A 20,000-nucleotide genomic window follows, 5' to 3' on the forward strand; every position below is an offset into this window, starting at 1 on the left:
TGACTTCAGCAGAGGTCCTGCAGGTAGCCTGTTATTAACACTGGCTATAAGCTTCACCTCTGAAAGATGAACCATCATTTCTGTAACTACAAAGCATTTCCCTGAGGCCGCTGTGGACTTGTCCATGTCAGACACAAACACACACACACATACACACACACACACAAATACTGTACCTCTCCCACCCAGATGTTCACACAAAGGCTGCATGCATTCTCACACACCCACCCACACACACACTATCTGAGATAACATCTGCACACACATCTGCTTGGCCTGCAAAACAGGAACACAAACTGTCCTCTAGCCTTGTTCTGTTGTCGCGGAAACGCACCCAGGCAGGGGTCGGCAGGAGCACCCGCAGCCCCAACACGGCCCCAGGGTGTGGTCTCATAGCAACAGTGACCTCCTCGGCTTCTACCCTCGTTTTTCCTTCGGATCTCAAAACCAGTTGACATTTTCTCCCCCCACACTTTCTCCAGAGGGTCTCGAGGCAAGTCAAGACAAATACCTCCAACCTGTTGATGCAAAGGAGCTATAAAGATCCTCTTACACTAGACTCTGGAGGATATTACCTATATTTAACAACCGTTGTCATATTTGCTGCATGTCTGTGTTGTTAGATCCAGAGGCCACACACTGTTGGTGGGGTGTTTTTTTTTCATCTTTGCAGAAATGAGGTAACCCTTTCCAAGACACACGCACACACACACACACACACAAACACACACACACACACACACACACACACAACCCCGGAACACACAAAGCCTCTTTCAGCTACGCTGCGTTCACACGACCCCGGCATTCCCAGGCAACAGGAGACTCTCAGGAACAAAGCTGAGGAGAAGTCCCTTTGGGGGGTGTTATGTCAGCACTGACCTCCACGAGCACTGAACACACACACACACACACACACACACACACACCTTCAGACGCCATGAAGGCTTAACCAGCACAAGCTGTAGAACACCCCTTCCCCAATGCTGTTCTGAGACGCACGTGTGAGTGTATTTGGGTGTGTAGTCTGTGCGTATATGTTTGTGTGTGTGTGTATGTGTGTGCGCATGTGTCTGTAGATATGTGCATGAGTGTGTGTGAGGTAGGAGGGGAGGTGGAAGTTGATTACAGTGGAGATTACATCACTGTCGTCTTTTTTCTCCCGTCATAGCCAAATGATGTTTTCCTTGTACTATTACTTTCCAACCGAGGCCCAGGTCTCTGCTTTCTTTTCACTATATACTTTTCTCTTAGTGGACCTCTCTGCGAATCACTCTGCCATCTGTTTTTAACGTGAATACCTCCCCTCCCCACCACCACCACCTTCCTCCACACACACACACACACACACACACACACACACACACACACACACACACACACACACACACACACACACACACACACACACACTACTCTCCACCTTTTACAGTCTGGGACCACTACACAAGTGCACTGTTCGGGAAAGTGAAAAACAACAACTCTGATAGCAGCCAGTCCTGCGCCGCATCCAGGTGAGTTTTGGCCCACGTCCGTGCCAGTCCCGGCCCAGCCCTGCCCAGCCCCGGCCTGCTGTCTGCTCCTCTCTGGGAGGCCAGGGGCTTAACTAACGAATGCTGATCTAAGTGGCGTCTGGAGAGAGGCCCATTAATCACCCAGACTGGGCTGACCGCGTCTGTACCGAGTGCTTCCATGAAAGTCCACCTGAGACTGAGCACATGGACAGGGCCTCTGGCCACCTGGAGCTGGTCCACACCCGGGGGGTGGGGGGGTGACTGAATAACAGCTTACTGCTAACGGCTAAATGCTAGGTAAAGACTCCATAACCTGTAGACGTAGTCTTTTTAGTACAGCACTGTAACTCATCCAGTCATCACAAACACATTTGTACACACACACACACATAGATTACACACAAACAGACATACACACACACATACACAGAGACAAACATTTGTACACACATACATGCCCACACACACACACACACACACACACACACACACACACACACACACACACACACGTACATACACACACATATGAATGTATGCACGCACTCACACATAGACACGTATCGACACACACGCACACACCTACACCTACAAACACACACTTTGGCGCACGCCAACCTTTCTTTACAATGCATACATCTGTGCGGCACAGAAGAAACAAAAAGGCGCCTGTGTTCTGTGCGCTGGGCTGCCCTCCGCGCTGCATGTATTTAGTCTGGTCCGGATCATGCCTCGACTCCGTGCCAGCCGGCTACTGCCAGCACGGTAACTTGACAAACCTCCCGGGGTCGGGGCAGCCGGGCGCGGGCCCAGCACTAGATGCGCGGGCAGTCGGGCACCCTCTGGTAAACCCATACGTCCATCGGCGGAGCATATGGTCAGTGCAGATGTTCTCCTAATGGAGAGACACTGATGGAAATGAGGCAGATACCGTGGAACACGACCGCGCCGGTGCCGCCACTGACGTCAAACTCACGAGCACCGAGATCCCGCTGATAAGGCGGCTGATTGCAGGAGTGCTCGCCGAGGCCACGGAACATTCTGGCACGGGGTGAGCCGCCAACGCACATCTTTATTTACGTTCCTCTCTATTTAGTTGCTCCTCACCTCTACACTAAATTGCAGCATGTGTGTTTTCCTCAGTGTTTACTCCTGACTAAACTACATTCTGAGCTGGAGTCAGCATTTCACAACCGCGTGGCATCAGGCTCAGGTAAGGAGATGGCCGAGATTGTTTCTTGTTTTCCTCCCGTATCCGTAGTACATGGCGTAGTTTAGACTACACCCTCTTGCTCCTGTTAGATCTCTGCTTTTCTCTGGAACAGCAGCTAGGGCACTGAAGCGTGAGAGAAAGAAAGAAAGCAATGAGGGGGAATGGGAAGAACAAGCAAACATTGTTGAAAGAAAGATGGAGGATTCTTGGCTTCTGACTCTCCAAGTTGTCTTTCTCCGTCTTTCTTGGCACAACACCTATGCATCTTTTTTTATCAGATTTACTGTATCATGGAAGGCGCTGTTTAAAAAGTTTGTTACCTTCGATCAAATCTTATCTTATCCTTGCCGGCAGGATTGCTGTGCCAGAAACCGGAGTCGATTTAAGAGAAAAAGCGTTTTCACAAATAGTGCACAAGATGTTGATACAGTAGGCTATTTAAATGCCACCAAAGATGAATCTTCTGATACTGTCCAATATGGACCCCCCCCCCCCTCCCATATCCTCACATCCCTAAGGAAATAAGCAAGATACCAGAGTGCTTGTGTCAGCAACCACAGAGGATATAAAAAGAGACTTGTAGATGAAGACGAGGGAGAAGCGTTGTTCGTCCATCCTTGTCGATCCATCTGCAGAACATCCCCCATTTATCTTGTTTGTCATTTACACCCGTTTCCCTGACATTTTTATCAAGAATGCCACCTTTTCCATTTTTCACTCAGGGTCTCTGGTACACATTCTCTCCTTCCCTCCTCTTCCTCTTTCTTCCTGCTTTTCTTTTGCTGTTCTCTGCATCTCTTACTCTCTCTATCTCTCTCTCAGGCTGAGGAAGAGGAAGTTCTCCTGTGTGCTTGCCTGCTCTTAGCAGTGAGCTGTGATGACTCAGAAATGCATGGAATGCATGCATACAGCCCACAGTCCAAGGCTAGACAAATACCTCCAGCAGACCTACAGAAAACACAACACAAAGGAAGGAAGGTAGAGAGGGAGAGACACTGAGATGTGACTGAGAAAGAGAGATGGAAAGATAGAGAAAGACAGAGAGAGAGAGAGAGAGAGAGAGAAAGAATATGAGGGTATATGAGAGGTTAATTTTGGGGTTAACCCTGCTTCAGCAAAGAAGGGGAGATTAATATCATATAAGACAAGGATAGACAGATAGATGGAGAGAGAGAGAGAGAAAGAATGTGAATGCACAAAGGAATTTTGCTTTGGGGTTGTACACTTCGAGTCCCAGGGAAGGGGAGATTTCACAGCATCACTCTTTTCTGCCCACTTGATTAAGACCAGACCACATTCGATGGTCAGCAGGACATCGTGTCGTGCGTCTCCACACCTAGGGGCTCCGAGGTGCGGCTCGGACACGCTGAAAGGGCCATTTGTGTGCTGCTGGACTGCTGTGCGTCTGTTGCCCTGCCCCTGGGTCTGCGTCTCTAATGCCCAGGGCCCTGTCCCATTCTGGGGCAGAGAGCTTGTCTCTAATAAAGCCCGGGGCCCTGTCCCATTCTGGGGCAGAGAGCTTGTCTCTAATAAAGCTTGTCTATTTTCACACACTCAGATGACGAGCACAAGCGAGCCAGTGTAGCCTTCATTTTCCTTTCAGCGTGCGGAGAATGAGCAGCAGCACAAAGTTACCTTTGTAAGCCTATCCACATAATCATCTGGCTGTTGCATGTGCGCGCGTGTGTGTGTGTGTGTGTATGTGTGTGTGTGTGTGTGTGAGTGAGTGTGAGTGTGTGCTTCTCAACAACGAGGTCGTCCTTCAGAGACACGCGAAGCACAGAGGCTTTAAAAAAAGACAGAAGTAAAAAGAAAGAAAAAAAGAAAAAAAGTAGCAAGGGAGAGGTTTTCATGAAACTATTGAGCCCATCACGCTGTCTTCATTTTCTCTCCCTCCACACTCCCCCCTCTCTCTCTCTCTCTCTCTCTCTCTCTGTCTCCCTCCATTTTCTCTCCTCTTTTTTTGGGTCGTCTGCTGAGCTCCTTCATGACAAATGCAAAGCGAGCTCCTCTCTCGTCTCTTCTCTCTTCTCTCAATGCTGCCGTCGGAGTGAAATATTTTCATGTTCTGTTTGGCCTGGCCGGATCTTTTGGAGCGCTGGGCTGGGCTGGGCTGGGCTGGGCTGCACGGGGCCCGGGGCCCGAGGCCAGGGCAGGACGCAGCGGCTGGCTGGGCGGCATGTCAAAATCCCTGTGATCACCACTCAGGAGTCTGCCAACCCACTGCACTGCACTGCACGCCTTCCTCCACCCAGCGCTGCCATCGAATACAGCTACTAACAGAGTAGTGATTTCCTCTTTTATTCGTTTTTTTTACAATTCTCTTTTTTCCATTTCATTTTCTACTCCTTTTGTTTTGGAGGGGAGGGGGGGTAGTTAGATCATTATTTATTATTGCTTATAAACAAAATACATTCTTTAGCATGTGTTAAAAGTTTCATCAAAGAGATCAAATTCTTGCCCTCCTCCCAATTAGCTACCCACCCACGAACTCTGAGCCATCCTGATAAACAAAACAAACTTACTAATACATTTAATACTGGTTTAGAGTTGGATACTCTAAACTGTTCTGCATGCTCACAATCTATGGGTATCCAAGGTGAAAAGCGTGTGTCACACACAAACACGTACATTGTGTGAATTCCATTGTGTGTGTGTGTGTGTGTGTGTGTGTGTGTGTGTGTGTGTGTGTGTGTGTGTGTGTGTGTGTGTGTGTGTGTGTGTCAGCTGTCACTGTCAATTGTTGCAAACCTGGCAAATAACAGAAGAGCACCCATTCACATTCAATCCCGTAAAGTGCTTGGGGCTAAACCTGTATCTCAACCTGCCAGCGCCTCTGGCATCTATAAGGCATTTACATGTATGTACGTTAAATCTGTCAATCCACATATAAATCCACAGATGACAGCAGAACTATATAACCGTGGTGAGTGTTTGAGGTTGAGCATTGCTGAAATGACACATAGCGTGCCACGATTCCACTTTTTATGCATGATCCACCCTGTGCAGGCACTAAATCAACCTGTTTTGCAGATGCTCTGATGACAATCTGACAGGACAGGGGGCTTATCTGAGGCTGTTTCTAATCGCGTGTTAAGAGATCAGCTGGGATGATTCCCACAAGTCCACTTTGTGGAGGACACATGGACTCAGCTCATCGGCCATCATCCAAATTCAGTCCCAGCCCTCTCCACCAGTGAGGGAGGACAGCGCAAAAAGAATCTCTGCATGAATGCGCCAAACGTCTCCGTATAATCTCATTTTTAATCAGAGTTGATTACGATGGGCCGTTAAACATATGATCTCATATCGACTCTGAAAACTCCCCCCTGATGGATAAACAAAATTAGACACAGTCAGAGAACAACTCTCTAAGACTCGTTCGCAACTATTAAACAGGACACAAAAGCACCAGCTCTCTCTTTCATATGCACAATAAAGAAAAAAATTCATGGCCATGGAGCCCCATATCAGCTCTGAGTCTCGCAGACGTCTCAGAAAATTGGAAATAAAGCAAATCTATTCTAAAAGAGTAACTTACTAACAACAGAAATAAAAATCAATGCCTCAATCCAACCAGAGAGTCAGTTTGCCTTTTGATCAATATTAGAGAGGCCTTTCTTAGCTCAATGAAAGCAAGCCAAAATGGAACCTCCATTGTTTTTGACCTTTAGGTAACACTATGCAATATTGGTTTGTGTGGAGCCAATCCCAATCTTAATATCATTGCATAGGGGGGTGGTGTAGAGTGGGGTGGTGGGGTGATGGGACAAGAACAGAGAGGTCAGTTATCACAGCGTCCATTTGCGCCCCTTAATATTAAGAGCTGAGTCCGCCCACAGGCACGTGGGGGGTTGAGGGAGCTGACAGACTACCTGAAAGAGGACTTTATGCACGGGCTCATGGGCCGTGAGCAGGGCTGTGCCAAAACCAACCAAATGTATTTCTATTAAGAATCCCCTTTGTTAGCACTTTCAGTAAGAGAGGTGGGGGGTGGGGTGTTGGTGGAGGTTGAAGAGAGCTGAATAGCAATTGGGTGAGGGGCTGAAAATCAAACTCCATTAAACATTTAGTGAGAGAATTTACGGCCTGGACTGTCTTCCGTGACACGCAAAGTGAAAGGAAGCATAGAATTGGTGCTGAAAAACAAATTGAGCACAAGATATATAGGGGAATCCACAGAGAAAGATAGACAGAGAGAGAGAGGTAGAGAGAGGGAGACAGAGAGAGGGAGAGCACATGACAGAGTGCAGCACAAAAATGACATCATAATTTTGCTCCATACAGGAAAAACTAAAGGTGTGAAAAAGGTGACAGAAAAGGCACATGTGTGTGTGCTCTGCCTCCCCCTATTCGTCAGTTGTGTGGCCACTAAATCCTGGCACTGTGAGCTGTAGACAAACAAAGAGCGCTCCCGTGGACTAATTGTAATCACACTGAGAGCGCCCGCATGCCAAAGAAGTAGAGATTTTTTACACGCAGGATCCTTTTAATGGCATCCATGTCATAAACTACAAGCAGGAGAGGCTCATTTCTCATCCACCACGCTGTCAGCAGCCCGCCTGCTGAGAGATTGATCCTTCTTCACGCCCCCTTTTGTTTTGCGCATGCATAAACTACCAGATATCGTGCTTGGAAACTGGGAAGAAAGTATAGTTTCAGCCGTTGCCGATGTTAATGGGGAAATGCGCCGCACTGCCTGACTGTGTGTGCGCACACGTCGGTGAACTCGTTGACTCGCCGTGCGGCAGCAGCGGCAGCAGCTGGAGAGCCAAAAAATCTCCGAGCTTTTCCGAGCCCCGAGCCGAGCGGAGTTCCCTCAAAAAACCCCACGTTGTGTTTCATCGAAAAATTTAAGAGCTTTCAAAAAGGCTGCCACTCTGGGTAACCCAGGCCTGGCCCTGGCTGGTGGTCCCGCACATCAAACGGAGGACGGAGGCCAATCAAAGAGGCACTCCGCTGCAAAATAAAAGGCTTCGCTGCCGAAGGAATGTTTCGGAGCTGGTTCCCCTCCAAAGGCCTTGCTAAGCGTTTCCTTTGCCCGTGTAAACAAGGGGCTCTTTCTCTGGTGCCCTGCTCTCTAGCAACCCCCCACCCTCCCCTCGACACACACACACACACCTCATCACCCCTCTCAGCCTCCCTGCTCACCGTACAGAGGGTCAGTGAGCCCCTGCCTGTGACCTGGGGGTGGGGGCTCTGCTAGTGATGGTGGAGGTGGTGGTTGTGTTAGTGTTGACGGAGAGAGTGTGTGTGAGTGTGTGTGTGAGTGTGTGTGTGTGTGTGTGTGTGTGTGTGTGTGTGTGTGTGTGTGTGTGTGTGTGTGTGTGTGTGTGTGTGTGTTAGTGTTGGGGGGGTAGTTTAGTGGAACAAGAAGAGGCCAACAAAAGGCTCTCATCTACATGGCCAACTCAGTGCACTTAATGACGCGTGACCAAGTGGAGGGAGACCCAAACTGTAAACACACAAACACTGACACGCAGAGCGCCAACAGCACACACACCCAGACACGCACACAAACCAACACACACACACACACATATATACACACACACACCCAGACACGCACACAAGGCTCCTTCTACAGGCCAGCCCTTCACCCAAGGCAAGAGTACAGAGGAGTCTGCTCTCCGCTCTCCGCCTGTTAAACACACATACAGTGAGGGGCCTCAAGACAAAACCTTCACCCCAGAACTTCCCCTCTGGTGTTTGTGTGTGTTTGGTGTGTGTGTGAGTGTGAGGGGGGGGGGGGGGGGCTAGATTGTCCAACATACACAGCTGTCTGTCTCTTATATAACTCAGCTGGCAGAGTACCACACAGCCCGAGAAGAAACTGATCCCTCTTCTCCTTGTGCCTGAGCCAAAAGGCATAACACACCTCTGCATAGCCTCCTCCTCCTCCTTTTCCTTCTTCCCTCTCCACCACTGTTTCAGCCCCTAACCCACGCTAGCTGCTAGGCTAGCCCTCTGAGCTAGCAGCCCCACTGCAACCCTCCACCAGCCAGCCGGCCACCTCCGACAAGCTTGCTATTGTTCACAGGTGGGCATTGCTTCTGCCAGCATGCGGGTTATTTATAAAAGCAGCCATATATATAGAGAGAGAGTGTGTGTGTGTGTGTGTGTGTGTGTGTGTGAGTGTGTGTGTGTGTGTGTATGTGTCTCTGTGTGTGTCTGTTGGAGGGGGTGTTTAGGGTTCCTTGAGGAGTTAGAGGACAGGGGGGGGGGGGTTGCCCTCATATCTGTCAGTACTAATATTTGTTAAGACCACAGCTTAAACTCTGACACGTGTGCACTTGGCATTTCAGAAGGTTCTAGAGGAGCGAATTTTTTAAAAATGGAGTCAGGAGTCATTTGGAGGTGATGCTGAGTCTTGTGGCTAGTCTCAGTGTGCGGGGCCAGGCCCAGCAGGTACTGTACCTACTGACACTGAGGTGGCCCTCAGCGCTGCCTCCCTCCCTCCTGCCCTCCACACGCTCAGCCCTAATGGATGCAAATCCAGTGCAAATTACACTCATTTCAAATAAATACTAGGCTGTAATTCAGACATGCTCTCACACACAAATACACCTGATACACACACACACACACACACACACACACACACACACAGACAGAATTACACACTCACCCAATTACACAAACACCACTGATACACACCGACATACACACAAAAGATATACACACAGACACAAACAAGAACACAATGCTTTAAAAAGTATTGCCTGGGGGTACAATGGTGAAGACCTACCTGACAGTACTATCATTAACAGAATAGGAATTCTGGGGGGGAAACTTCAGTGAAGGTCACAAAGCAGACTTGCAGAGCTTCTTTTGGCAGCCCTGTGTGTGTGTGTGTGTGTGTGTGTGTGTGTGTGTGTGTGTGTTATCTGGCAGGCAGTGGGGCTGGGGTGGCCTAGTCCTACTCAGTCCTACTTACGCTTGGTGCACCGCTGTGATCCCGGGGCCTTGCTCCATCCGTGGCAGCACTGCCCTCCACAGACATTCACCCTGCAACAGCAACCAGAGCACGTGGTCAGATGCATACGAAAGACGAGTCCCCAACACAAACACACACACACACACACACACACACACACACACACACACACAAGCTATACACATAAACACCAACTAAACACACACACAGGCACACAAATAACCATACCAATACACATACTTATAAACTAAATACACCCATTTAGATGAATTATAGACACACAGATATACAACACACACACACACACACACACAAACAATGCTGGTGGCCTCTTCTGACCAGCTGGCCACAGAGCCACCTCCCTGTAGTGGCTCTGGTTCCTGATCTGGGCTCTCATCTGATCTCTCTCTCTCTCTCTCTCTCTTTCTCTGGGTGAACTCTGGGTGGCTGTGGCCTCCGCTGGGCATGGTTCCCACAGTAATAATCATAGCGCGGAGACTAGGCTACATTCAGCGCTGCAAGTGGCATCCTGCAAACTGAGCCCACGCTGGTAAAAACAAACAGCACGGGGACGGTGTTTGGCCGGTAGAAAAATGGAGAACTCGAAAAGATGGAAACGTGAACCAATAAGAATCAATAAGAACCAATAAAAATGGTGATTTGGAATTATAGCAACAAAAAATAATCAAAGGTTGTGGTGGAGTTTTATATTGCTTTGTTTGTTTCCTTTATCCAATCATTCCGATAGCCTACATGCAACTTGTTTCTACCATTACCATGTACGTTGCAGAATATTGTTACAATATGTATGACAGAAAATAGCTAATTAGCTAATATATATATATATATATATATATAGGGTTAGAAATTCTGAGGAGAACAGAGGAGTGTCAATGTCAGTAGCCTAACTAAAGCACTTGAACTTGGGAGCTTGATCATTACCTCGGTCACTTTGCCCACATAAATGTATTATGAATCACATGGTAAATGCATTTGACTATTTGCTGAAAGTTATGTGTAGCTTTCAGAAAACTATAATAGAAACGTATTTTTGTAGAGCGTTATGCAGTCGTTCAGTTACCGGTAGAAGTGGGACACAAAAGTTTCAACATTCACTCGCAGCAAAATGGAACTCACTGCACTCTACTCCTTACCCTGATACTTTAACTTGGTGACTTGTATGTCTGACGATCTGTTGCTGCGTAAACTGTTGCTGTGTGTCCTGTCGGAGCGGGATACTTTGGGTCGCCTGACTGCCCATCCTGCGGGTTCGAACCTGGCCGCCGGCGAAGCTGGCCGTCAGTTCGACATTGTAAGTTTGCGGCTGTCCCGCGGCTCCTGAGCGGGATGAAATTGAGCTCACATGCACCCTGTCCGTACCGCTCGGTCCCGGTTGCAACACGTAGTATCTCCTAAAGCCGCTCTGATCCATGGATACAAACGCCGGTGAAATTAACAAACCTATGGAAAACAAAAAGTTCCATCTGATCCAAGCCATATCCATTCACGATCCTCTTAGAATCCTACGAGGAGAAACTTTTGCAGAGGAAAAAGTTAGACGTTGAAAGCTGATTACAAATGCGATGTCCGTTTGGGGGATATTTGAAAATGTATTAACTCCAAGTTAACGCAAGTGGGAAAAGTACGGTAGAAGTAGTCCTAAAAGTAGTCATTTACTCTTCGCTCATGTTATACCACACAAACTTTAGAAAAGAGACCATTACAATTCTAAATACAGTAGGCTAAACTCCGACGAAATAAAAAGGTGAAAACCAAAATAACAAAAAGCGCTACAACCGCGCGAGAAAACTATACAGAGCAGCGTCTTATTCCAGAGGAGATGCGGAGCTGGGCAGCAGATGTTAAGGCTGCTATATGCCTATCGAGTGTGCTGATGAGATCGAAAACTGTTTTAAAAAGTTTCCCTGTGTGTGTAAGGGCAGGAGTTAGTGTGTCAGACTCGAGCAGCCAATCTCAAGCAGACATGACGTCAGGAATGGGACTTCTTATTGGGACACACATGTAGGGCTGAACTCTGAAAAGTTTGGCATGCCTCTTCAAAAAATCCTATAGAAGTTCAATGACTGATCGGGTATCAGAATCGACTCTTGAAAAAAAAGTTATTGAGAAGTAAGGCCTGCGCAACTTGCGAGTTCACCTTGATTGGGCGCAATGGCTCGCCATATAGCTTAGGCGTAAATGTTTCTACAATTAGTTTGTATATTAGTTATAACTTAGACAGAAGTGTCTACTCACGTCGAGACAGAGTGTTATTATCATACCTAAGAAAGAGACAGGTCAAAACGGTTTCTTATAGACTGCAGCATGTAGCCTATGGGCTTATTTGATTTATAAGGTATTTCTTGTGCCAGCATGTTTATTTATTGTTGGCGGATGCTGTGATCCCAATTTGAATGCCTTGTTTGTTATTTTGGTCATGACAGCTATGCTGGAACTTTAGTCTCCGAATCAACAGGCGCCATTAAACAGTTATAGTTTTAAAATAGCTCACATCCGCTGTTGCGCTACTATTTTACTAACAATAAACATGGGCAGGCCAACTACGGCATATGCAATGACCATTCTGAACTCAGGGACTAACTCCTAAATCCTGTTCTTAAGTCACTGTCCTGCTAGACTCTCATTCAGCTGACTTACCAGCGACCCCTGGGTACTAAATTGCTGGGCGGTGACGCACGCGCTTCACGTTCCTTTCAAGAGAGCGGAGATGCCGGCAGGCCCACAAGGGAATCCATTAGGATGTGGTTGTAAAAGAAGCGCAAACACAATGACAGATGAGCGCATTTCGTTTATTCCGCTGAAGTAGACAATCATACAGGTATTTCTAGACGTAACAGGACTGTGCTGTGGTAATTGGTCTAGACTATGCAGCACTTGTTTTAACAGAGGACTGCTAAAATGTATGTTGATTAGGGAGATTATTATATGCCTATAATGGTTGTCTGTGATAATGATCATTTCTGAAACATTTTGTAAATGTAAATGCTTATTTTATAAACACAATGTAAATGTTGTTGGAATTAGCTTAAACAGAGATGGGGCATTAAGGTTTCTTTGGAGTGTAGGCACCTAGTGACAATGAATGTCATGTCTTCTTGAGTATTAATCGTTATACAGTCTATGGTATCTATGTGGTTTTCAGTAAGGCATTTTGAAGGAGTAACTATGATAGCATATAAAAATGCATATTGTGTCATGTTTCTACATTAAATCAGTATGCAATGCCAACAGTGCACTTTACTTAGTGCATTTACAGAACAGATGATTCTTTGATACTGATCAGTAAATGGACACCTTACGTTGACAGAGCAACAGAAATGCAGACGGTCCTCAAGTTGTATCTTGACTGCAACCAGAAAAATCAAAGACCAAAATTTGATACCAGGTAGGTTGCTAAGTAGAGAAGACTTATTCATGACTATATATTGCTATAAATAACTACTGTATGAGTAGATAAGGGTTTGCAACAAAGCAACTGAAACAGTGTAATATACACTTTATATAAAGTGTAACCAAATTAGTGTTGCACATGTTATGTTGTACTATGGCTTAGAATAAAATATACAACTTCATTAATTTACTTTGGTTAAGGGTATGATAACTTATCATGGTTTCACTCCAAACTACAAATAAAGCCACTGAACTCATATGTTTGGCTATTATGTATGTGCTCCTAAGAATGGTGGCACATCAAGTAACATCCAAAAATAGCAGCATTCACAGAAGAATTAGATGCAAACAGGTTAGAGAACAATTTACACCCCAGGAAGTTTTCAACAGCACAATTTGGCATCAGAGGAAAAGGGCGACCCTGGAGCAATCCCATCTCTATTTCTCCCCAGTATAGAGCACCCTCCCTGGGAAGGTTGGCTTAGCTGCCTCCTGAAGACAGAGTGACGAGGAAAGGCTAAAGTCAGCACAGATCGAAAAGATGCTACAGAAAAGCCCGGGTCATAAACCAGAAGTCGCTGCAGGAGAGGGTCCTCTGCCTCGCCGAGGACATTCCAGAATTCTCCATCACACCACAGGGAGCGAGTCGCTGCCCGCCACCTCCATCACTCCTTCCCTCCCGCTCTCCCTCCATTCACTTTTCTCTCTGTATTTCTTTATTTCTCTTCTTTTACTCTACTGCACACACACTCCTTCACTCTCTCCATTTCTCGCTCTCTCTCTTTTTCTCTGAGCAACACTTTCATGGCTCAGTGCCTCTCTGGTGATGAACAGACGTTCTGGCCTGTCTTGATGTCTATAAAGCCTTTATATTTTCCCCAACCATGCCTCCATTTTTCATCCCCCTTTCGTCTCCCCTTCTTACACGCCGTCTAGAAGACTCCATGCATGGCTTTTTTGTACGTGTGTGCGTGTCCGTTGATAAATTCTCATGTCTAGACTGTTCCTTTCCACTAAAACCATCATTTGTTGTCTATAGTGTTTCCCCGGCCAGACAGATGGTCCATAATGAATCATGAGCACTTACAACAAAGAAAGAATTTATTCTCATTATGGGCTGAGTGCAGTTGTGTCTAGTTACATAGTTGTATAATCTGTAAAACAAGGAAAAGGTGTCGCAATAAGTGTATAGAACAGATACTGCACAGAGCTTGGAGTAGCTAACCAGGTCATGTTTGGAGATATAGCACATGATGCAAACATCGCTAATGAGGACATACTCGGATCAGTACAACATGTTGTTTGTGTGTTATTCTGCTGTAGTATTTCTTTAATTGGTGTATTCGTTGTGCAGTCAGTCTCGTTTTGTCGTCTCCTGCAGAGATTCTTCTGCATGGGAAACGCTTCAGAGTTCAGCAGCTCACTTGGTGATGCGCTTGTGTTGAAATATAAAAATAGAGGGTTACTAAGATTAAGGCTTCCAGGCGAGCAGACCCCGTCCTGCCGCCATCTTCCTTCAGTCTTGATTATCTTGACATGTCCGCAGCTTCCAGCGAGGGGCGGGGGCAACTTGGCCAGAGAGGCGCGCTCATTGGCTGCGCAGCTGGGTGCTCAAGTCTTGCAGCTCTTTGATTAGCTGTTCAAGCTTTTTGACATCATCGCTCAGGTCTGCCTGGATCTCCCCTGTGGCAACATCTGTGTACAGTTGCTGGAAGGGAATTGACAAAAGAATCTTGAGCGCACAAGGTGAAACCATTCACTTTATAAAGACTTTACCTTCCCACATTATCTGAGGCTTAAACTCTAGTAAATAAAAATCTATGGAGATCTTAAATAATAATTTACGAGACAATCCATACAGACGTGAAGGAATAGGCCTGAAATAATTTTGGATGCTGATATGAGTCACTGATATGACTTCAATGGAAGATCAACAGATGTTCAATTAATGGCCGCTCACCTTGGCTTTGGTGGTCAGACTCTTAAGGCTGAGACGCGAAGAGTTCAGCATCTGCATCGCTTCCTGGTGGTTAGTCTTCGTCCTACAACAGCTGAGAGAGACTACATGGCGTGTGTGTGTGTGTGTGTGTGTGTGTGTGTGTGTGTATGTTTGTGTGTGTGCGTGTGGGTGTGGGTGGGGGGTTGAGAGAAAGAGAGAATGTGTGTGTGTGTGTGAGAGAGAGAAAATGTATGTGTGTGTGTGTGGGGGGGGGGGGCATGAGAGGAGAAGAATAGAAACAGAAAAGAAGACAAAAAGAGCATCAGCATTGTCAGAGGGCAGTCTCTGCCACCCCGAGGCCATGACGGTGCTACTGACCGCAGAGGTGCCACCGGACAGAGGGGTCAGGTCCCAGAGGTCAACCAAGGTCAAACCACTTTCTGGCCAAAGGCGACTCTGGGTGACCTGAGGGACACGTGCTGGGGTGAAGTGACCGTCTGACCTACAGGCAGAGGTCCACCATTAAGCCATTAGAGGGACGAGTGAGAGGGACGCGAGTCAGGGCAGCGGAGGAGGGTGGACTGGGCCAGCGGTCTCCTCGGGTGGGCTACTGAGTGGAGCCAACACCCGACAACGACACACACTCACTGGGCCATGCATTCCTCCGACCGGAGAAAACCCAGACAACCAAGAGAGTGTGTGTAAGCATGTGTAAGCGAAAGAGAGCTACAGAGCCAAAGTCAGAGTGTAAACGAGAGTGTTTTGTCTTTGTGTCTCCCGGCAATTAAATATGTGTGTGTGTGTGTGTGTGTGTGTGTGTGTGTGTGTGTGTGTGGAGCTGCATGTCTGTGTGCACATTTGAGGGAAATTCTGGAGAAGGAATGTATGTGTGAGATGGTGTGTGCAGTATATGACAGAGACAGTGTGTGGCATGGCTGTGTGTGTGTGTGTGTGTACTGTATGTGCATGTGTGAGTGTGTCAGAGGGTGTGTGCATATGACAGAAACAGTGTGCGGTATGGCCGTGTGTGTGTGTGTGTGTGTGTGTGTGTGTGTGTGTGTGTGTGTGTGTGTGTGTGTGTGTGTGTGTGCGGAACATCTCTTGCCTCATTCTGCCCTGCACTCACCACTGTCTCAGCTGTCCCTGAGAAACCAAATTAAGCGGCGGCCCGTGCCCTTTGATAAACTGCTGCTCAATCACCGCCGCCATCACCACAATCATGTGATCAAAATGTCATGCTTTCTCCGAGCCCAGCTCGCTGAGGCGCAGCTCATCCCCGACACGCTGAAGAGTGACCACAAGAGCGACAGAAACAATGCTCTAGCACACACCCAAACACACACACACACACACGCAATGGGAACAAACAAACAAGACACAATACAGTCTAAATAAACAGTGGAGTATTAACTGCAAGGTCTGCAGGCGCTGGACTCTCTTTAAGAGGCCACTGCGGTGTGGGCCGAGGGGAAGGGTGAGGACGACAGCCCCGTTCAGAGGGACGGCTCGTGCGGCTGTTTACCGCCGGCCTTTATCTGCCCGGCACACCCGAGGAAGGAGACAAGCAAAACAACAACAAAAAGACGAGACTCCACCTTCGTTCGTTCCGCTCTCTCTCTCTCTCCTTCGCCTTCTCTCTCCCTCTCTCACTCGTTCCCCCTCTCTCTCTCTCTCTCTCTCTCTCTCCCTCTCTCTCTCTCCTTCCCCCTCTCTCGCTCTCCCTCTCTCTCTCCTTCTCCCCCCTCTCCCTCTTTCTCTCTCTCTCTCCCTCTCTCTCTCCGCAGACGGGGGAAAGGTCAGAGAGTCGTGATTAATGGGTTGGTGTCGCCTCTGCAGCCGCTGCTCTTCATCCTTACCCTCCTCTTCCTCAGACTACAAACTCCAAACAAGCCAGTGAGTGTGAGTATGTATGTGTGTGTGTGTGTGTATGTGTATGTGTGTGTGTGCGTGTGTGTGTGTGTGTGTGTCAAAGCGTCTCTGCTTGGGTGTGTGTGAGAGTGTGTGTGTGTGTGTGTGTATGTATGTGTCAGAGCGTCTCTGCTTGGGTGTGTGTACGAGAGCGTGTTTGTGTGCGTGTGTGTATGTGGGGGAATCTGAATGAGGTGGGCAGGGCGCGGTGAGTCTCGTTGAGCCGTGATCCATTAGCACGGCCGGCCCCTCTTTATAAATCATTAAGATGGAAACACCCGATCACTCACACACAGTCAGTCATTTTCTCTCTCTCTCTCTCTCTTTTTCATACACACACACACACACACGAATGCCTGCCTACCAACACGCCTGCTCGCACCCTCCTGAAGGACACAAGGGCAGCCGAGATGGGTGTGTGTGTGTGTGTGTGTGTGTGTGTGTGTGAACGCATGTATGGATGTATGTGTGCTTATGTGTACATCTACTGTACATATCCTGTGTGTGTGTGTGTGTGTCTGCATGTCATTGACCCTATGCGTTGGCTCCTTAACAGCACAGTAACACACAGGAAGTGAAAGCGCTCCCTCTTCCTCTCCCTCTCCCTGCCTCACTCCCATTACCATTCCACATGTCCAGCAGCAGCAGCAGCAGGAGGGCCCATTCTCTCTGCTGATGTTTTATTCAGTGTGTCTCCCCCCAGCCCAGATAAGAGAGAGAGAGAGAGAGAGAGAAGAGAGAGAGGGAGCAAGGGAGATAGTGATACAGAAAGAGTGAAAAAAGGGGGAAGGGAGTAAGAGAGAGAGAGATGAGAACAGAGATGGAACAATGGAATATGAGAGATTGAGTAAGCGAGGGAGCAAGCCATACAGAAAGAGAACAAGAAATAAGGGAGAGAGAGAGAGAGAGAGAGAGACAGAGACACTGGATGAGTGGGCCTCCTGCAGCTCTGAGCAGGAGCAGGGCGGTGGTGTCTGCATCCTCTGCCACGCTGGGGCTCCTTCAGCGCTGAGCGAGGGCACTGGGCTAAGAGGCATGTTTGTCTTCCCGTCTCCCCAGTCTCCCCCCAACCAAACCCTCGTCTCCCACCTCCTCCTCCTCCTCCTCTCGTAGCTTTCATCAATCACCCGTCTCGCCGCAAAGGGCTCGGACGGCGTGGCATTAAGCGTGATGGAGTGACCTGTGCCACCACCGCTGCTGCCCCTGTGCGCCTCTCCACCTCCAGCTGGTATTTGGTGAGCGTCCTGGCGCATAATGGCTGCCGTGCAACACACAGGTGGGTGCTACACATTGGTGGTGGTTAGCGAGGTTCCCCCTTCACTGTGAAGCGATTTGAGCAGTGTTTCCCATACATTGACTTATTTGTGGTGGCCCACCACAATATCAACATTGACCACCACACAATGATATTCCAGGTTGTACTAAATTGTGCTTAAATCTGGTTAGCATCATAACCACGCTGTGCTAATTTGTTAAAAACTGTTGCATTCAAGTTAATTCTGCAAACCAACCACCACAAATGGAATTCAATTCTCTGGGAAACACTGTTGAGTGTCGAGAAAAGTGCTATATAAATGTAATGTGTTGTTGTGTGTTATGTGTTGCATGTTGCGATCACACGTCTGCCTACTTCACCCCCCCACCACCACCACCACCACCACCTAAACTCAGCTGAATGTCCCTCCTCAGCCCCCCCCCCCATCCCCTCTCCGCTAATCAGCCACTCTCATCTCTCCTCCGTGTTCATTCTCACCCTTCTCACCTCGCAGCGGAGGCCACTTCGGCTGCGTGCCAACACACACACACAGACACACACACACACACACACACACACAGACACACACACACACACACACACACACACACACACACACACACACACAGCGGTCTGTGCGCTAGCATACTAATACCCAGGACATGGAGATCACATTTACATTCCTGAGATCTGGAAAGAGTGCTTGGCGCAGTGGCCATCAAGCATACACTCTTGCATACGGTTTGAAAAAACAGCCTTTGTGTGTGTGTGTCCAGGCTATGTGGATTAACGGTCAGCCAAAGTCTCATCTAAGTGAATTGGAAACAGAAGATTGGGCAGCGCAGTGTCCAGAAACCTCTGAGGGCAGGTGAACGGCAGCCAGGGCAGAGATGATTGGCTGAGGATGTAGTGATTGACGGCTGTGGGGCGGGACTCACTCACCGTTGGCCATGTGGCCGGCTTTGGTCATCACCTCTCTGAAGGTGCTGACGTCCTTTTCCCAGCCACTGGCCTGCGTCTCACACCGATGGGCCTTAGTCAGGAACTGCAGAGCCTGACAGACAGACAGACACACACATATTACATTACAGATGAAAATGGAAGTTAGACAATTGACCTAACAAGACCACAGACTTCTGGTCTGGTACATGGCTTTAAATATATAGGTATATATATATATATATATATATATATATATTATATATATATATATAAAAGCCTCAAGTCTGGCTGACAAAAGGAATGGTGGGGGAATCAAATGATGAGTGGGTGAGGTGAGGTGAAGGCTTATCACTGGCGCTGGAGACGTGATTAAAGAGCGTCTTCATCAACGGCCCATTACGCATGCACTTCATCTGCGCCGGGCTTATACATCACCCTCCCTGCTGCCCCTGCCGAGGCGAGCCGCACTCAGCCCCACCACTCACGCCGTCAGCCATCAGTTATTAACGAGCCTATTAATAGGCCATTAATGCAAACGGAGGCTGGTGGCCATTATTGAGTTTTATGGTCGGCCGTTTGTTCGCTACATTCAGAGATATGAACAGTGACACAAATGACGACCTTTTTACTTGATCATGCACAGAGACTATTAGCGCATACTGTTCTGTCATCTGAAAGTTGGGCTAAAGCTGAGAAGAACTTATCAGGTAGATTTTTTGAGATGGGAAAGCCTAATGACGAAGTGTATGAATACCCTGGCTTGAAGCTTAGGCAGAAAGCAGATTAATATCGGTTATGTATCTTCATCTGTCAAATTTGGACTCAAGTCCTTTCAGAAGTTAAACATGGGCAAGCAAAAGCTCTGAAATCCTGTTGCACAA

At 47.8% G+C, this 20,000-nt stretch overlaps 2 protein-coding genes across 6 annotated transcripts in view; both read right to left on the reverse strand.

Annotated features, from left to right (window-relative positions):
• Positions 1-11,532, reverse strand: part of ltbp1 (latent transforming growth factor beta binding protein 1) — a 130,736-nt gene extending 119,204 nt beyond the window's left edge. For all 5 annotated transcript variants that reach the window (XM_076285649.1, XM_076285648.1, XM_076285650.1 and 2 more), the window contains exons 1-2: positions 10,819-11,532; positions 9,665-9,735 (exon numbers count right to left, since the gene is read on the reverse strand). In XM_076285649.1, coding sequence (XP_076141764.1) covers positions 9,665-9,735; positions 10,819-11,168 — 421 coding nt within the window. In that variant the 5' untranslated portion in view covers positions 11,169-11,532. The remainder of the gene's footprint in view (positions 1-9,664; positions 9,736-10,818) is intronic.
• Positions 11,533-14,175: 2,643 nt separating this feature from the next.
• Positions 14,176-20,000, reverse strand: part of ttc27 (tetratricopeptide repeat domain 27) — a 120,110-nt gene continuing 114,285 nt past the window's right edge. Inside the window, exons 18-20 of the mRNA XM_076285651.1 lie at positions 19,120-19,231; positions 15,036-15,136; positions 14,176-14,783 (exon numbers count right to left, since the gene is read on the reverse strand). Of these exons, the coding sequence (XP_076141766.1) occupies positions 14,664-14,783; positions 15,036-15,136; positions 19,120-19,231 (333 nt within the window). The 3' untranslated portion in view covers positions 14,176-14,663. The remainder of the gene's footprint in view (positions 14,784-15,035; positions 15,137-19,119; positions 19,232-20,000) is intronic.

The sequence above is a fragment of the Alosa pseudoharengus genome, unplaced genomic scaffold (assembly GCF_046254945.1).
Source record: "Alosa pseudoharengus isolate Yale_2024_CS ecotype anadromous, Long Island Sound unplaced genomic scaffold, YU_APseudo_1.1 YU_APseudo_1.1_scf_15, whole genome shotgun sequence".
In the NCBI taxonomy this organism is placed as follows: domain Eukaryota; kingdom Metazoa; phylum Chordata; class Actinopteri; order Clupeiformes; family Clupeidae; genus Alosa; species Alosa pseudoharengus.